The sequence below is a fragment of the Glycine soja genome, chromosome 7, assembly GCF_004193775.1.
Source record: "Glycine soja cultivar W05 chromosome 7, ASM419377v2, whole genome shotgun sequence".
Lineage (NCBI taxonomy): Eukaryota > Viridiplantae > Streptophyta > Magnoliopsida > Fabales > Fabaceae > Glycine > Glycine soja.
This window is the reverse complement of record NC_041008.1, coordinates 42,972,687-42,975,905: the sequence shown is the minus strand read 5'-3', so window position 1 is coordinate 42,975,905 and position 3,219 is coordinate 42,972,687. Positions and strand designations below refer to the sequence as shown.

The following is a 3,219-nucleotide window of genomic DNA, read 5'->3' as shown; positions in this document are numbered from 1 at the left end:
CTAGTTAATAACATAGCACGACCAAACAAAAACACAAGCACAAGCCGAGGGACTAATACAGTAGCTAGTGACACTGACGTTGATGGGGACATAGATATTGATATTGAGAGAGAGAGAGAGAGAGAATAGGTTTTTGATGAATAGGCTATGCTATATGTATGCTAGGGTCATATTTTACTAGTGCATATGAACATGACAAGGCTTGTTCCGTTGTGTTGTGTGGCAATAGAACAAAGCAAAGCAAAAAAAGACTTTGATGTGCTTTGAAAAGAAAGGTGTCCCTTGCTGCTGCAGCCACAAGCCGAAGTAAGCACCCATCACATTAGTGTCTTTCTTGTCAATTTAGAGAGAGACAGCCTAAGACCCTGCAACCCCCCCTGAATGGAGAGAGGGAGAGAGAGAGAAAAAAAATATAAGAGTTTTTTCTTCCTGTCTCTCACTCTCACACGTGTGAGTGAGGTGGGATTTGTTAAAAGAATAGAATAAATAGTAGTAATATAATGACAGCAACTGGTTAAATGAAGAATGCCAGGGTCATTATCTCAGTCTGGGTGCCTAACTACTTCAAAGTTCTCTCTCTTTCTCACACACTATTTCTCTCTCTTTTCTCATTGAACCAATGGTTTCATTAGTGTAAGTATCTGTTAAAAGGCTTCAACACTTGAACACTTTTGAAAGCAAAGCACTTCATCTGTTTTTACAACTCCTGCAAAAAAATCTGTCTTCTTTCTTCCCATTCAACTATCTGTCCTTTCAAACTTTGCATCTCAATGTTACTCCTCTTCATCATCACATAAAATATTCTTCTTCTTTTGCCACTTTGCAACACTTTGTAACATTTTTTTACTCATCCATATACCCTTTTTCTTCTTCATCTTCTGTGAGAAAGATGTAGGCATGGCCAGCTAGTGTGATATACCCTTCTTCACTAAAGAACACAAATAGCCTCACTAGATACCCTTCTTCCTCCTACTCTTCTTCTCCTCCTTCAATGGGAATGGTCTATGCTGACATGGACTCTCTCTCTCTTTGTTCCAACTACGGTGTGGTTTCTTCTCATCAAGATAATTGCTATGTCTCCAACGGGGGCACAAACTGGGGTTTTCCCTTCATGAGGGAATGTCCCAACTTTGAGGATCACCCCAACAACAGTGATGATGTTGCTGAAGAGGGTAAAGGGTCTTATAGCAGTGGTGAAGACAGTGACAAAGTTAACCATAATGCTAATAACTTCAACGATGAGAACAGCCCTAATGAGAATTCTAATAGTGGCGGTTCCGGGCATTCCAAGCTTTGTGCTAGAGGGCATTGGAGACCAGCAGAAGATTCCAAGCTCAAGGAGCTTGTTGCTCTTTATGGCCCTCAGAACTGGAACCTCATAGCTGAGAAGTTAGAAGGAAGATCAGGTATGAAAAGTGAAAACTAGTGCAAAATGATAACACTTATCATAAATAGTCATATAGATATATATAATCTTATTCTTCATTTTTCTTAAGATTTTTTTTGTCATTAATTTTTATTTTTATCTTTGTTTTGATGAGATCTTATTAATTTGTGCTTTTAGGAAAGAGTTGTAGGCTGAGGTGGTTCAACCAGTTGGATCCAAGGATCAATAGGAGGGCATTCAGTGAGGAGGAGGAAGAGAGGCTAATGCAGGCACATAGGATTTATGGCAACAAATGGGCCATGATTGCAAGGCTTTTCCCAGGGAGAACAGATAATGCAGTGAAGAATCACTGGCATGTTATAATGGCCAGAAAGTACAGAGAACAGTCCAGTGCCTACAGGAGGAGGCTGAGCCAATCTTCTTCTGTTTACAGAAGAGTGGAGGAACTTAACACAACAACAACAACAAGCAGCACTCTTGTCTCAAGAAACACAGCCACTGCAGAACAACAACCACCACCACCCTATTGTCTTAATCTTCCAAATAATGGAGGACTTGCCAACAACATTAACATGCCTAGTTCTCCATATGCTGCAACACCCTTCCATGGAGGAGTAGTGGCTGTTGCTCCTTCTAGTGGGGTTGAGTTTGGCTTATTAAATGGCTCACCCCACATGACTGCTGCCAAAGAAGCATTCTCAACCCCCAAGCTGGTCCCTCATATTGCCTTGTATCCTCAACAAACACCACTTGATTTCTTTTCAGGTGTGTGTCCAATGTCCATTTCAATCCTAGTTTTTTGTTTTCTCTACTTTCATGGTTCTTCTTGTTACAAGAAGTCTCATTCATTAATTAGCCTTCAACTCACTATTTCCAACTTTTCAAGCAAAGTACATATCTTACTTTTCATGTTTCCTCCATCTATCTTTTTGGTCTGCAACTGTGACTGATGCAGCCCTTTTTGGGAAACTTGGATATATACATAAAAAACCACATTTTTTTTCTTATGGCTTTAACACTGCTATGCTATTTGGACTTGTAGGTGTTAGAAGCAGCAATGACATGGTGGGAGAGTATTTTGGACAGAACGATCATCACCAACCATCATTTGGTTTCAACCCTCAATACCCCCAATATGTGATGCTAATGCAGCAGCACCAACAAAACAATCACAACTACGGATTCTCAAATTCCACAGCACAGATATTAGGCCACAGTGAAGCCTCACTATCATCAGTGGCAGCAGAACACAGAGATCATCAAAACGTGAGCAGTGATCAGTGCCCCCCAGATGCAACAACAACAATTCCACCTCCATTTATTGACTTCCTTGGAGTAGGAGCCACATGATCAAATCAAAGTTAGAACCGAACAAACAACAAAAAGCTGCAACCTTTTTCCCCCGGAAGCTCCTCAATATAGGTGTGGTCCAACATTTGCTGATAAGCCATTCGAGGTAAACAGAAAGGATAGTTGCTTCAGTTTGGTGATTGTGATCCCTTGCGTCACTTCCTGTTATTGAGAATCACACTTCACAACCTATGAATCTCTGTTGTGATTTCCTTTCTTTTATCATCACATGGGGACCCCCCCTTCAATAAAAAAATAATAATATAATTAAATTTGATTATTATTAAGTCTACATAACCCTTCTCTTCTATCTATTCATTTTCATGTTCTTTCTTTTTCTCAATTTTTTTTTGCTGCTTTCTATATTAATAAATAATAATTAAGAACCCCTTTGATTAAAAATTTGTCCACCAGCCAAATGAAGATTGAAACGGATCATTTGGATAATAAATGTGTCCAAGACATTCGTTTGTTATATACTT

At 39.5% G+C, this 3,219-nt stretch overlaps 1 protein-coding gene across 1 annotated transcript; it reads left to right on the top strand.

The window, feature by feature from the left end:
• Positions 1 to 440: 440 nt before the first annotated feature.
• LOC114419866 (transcription factor MYB117-like) lies at positions 441 to 3,014 on the top strand. The gene is made up of 3 exons (XM_028385668.1): positions 441 to 1,406; positions 1,565 to 2,152; positions 2,430 to 3,014. Exons 1-3 carry the CDS (start codon positions 992 to 994, stop codon positions 2,735 to 2,737), a joined length of 1,311 nt encoding a protein of 436 aa, XP_028241469.1. The 5' UTR covers positions 441 to 991; the 3' UTR covers positions 2,738 to 3,014.
• The last annotated feature ends 205 nt before the right edge of the window (positions 3,015 to 3,219 follow it).

Bases quoted from the DNA above. Each gene is read 5' to 3' on its own strand.
- LOC114419866 (XM_028385668.1), top strand. From the start codon at position 992: ATGGGAATGGTCTATGCTGACATGGACTCTCTCTCTCTTTGTTCCAAC. The intron at 1,407-1,564 runs GTATGAAAAGTG...TTGTGCTTTTAG, and splicing joins GAAGTTAGAAGGAAGATCAG to GAAAGAGTTGTAGGCTGAGG. The intron at 2,153-2,429 runs GTGTGTGTCCAA...TTGGACTTGTAG, and splicing joins ACCACTTGATTTCTTTTCAG to GTGTTAGAAGCAGCAATGAC.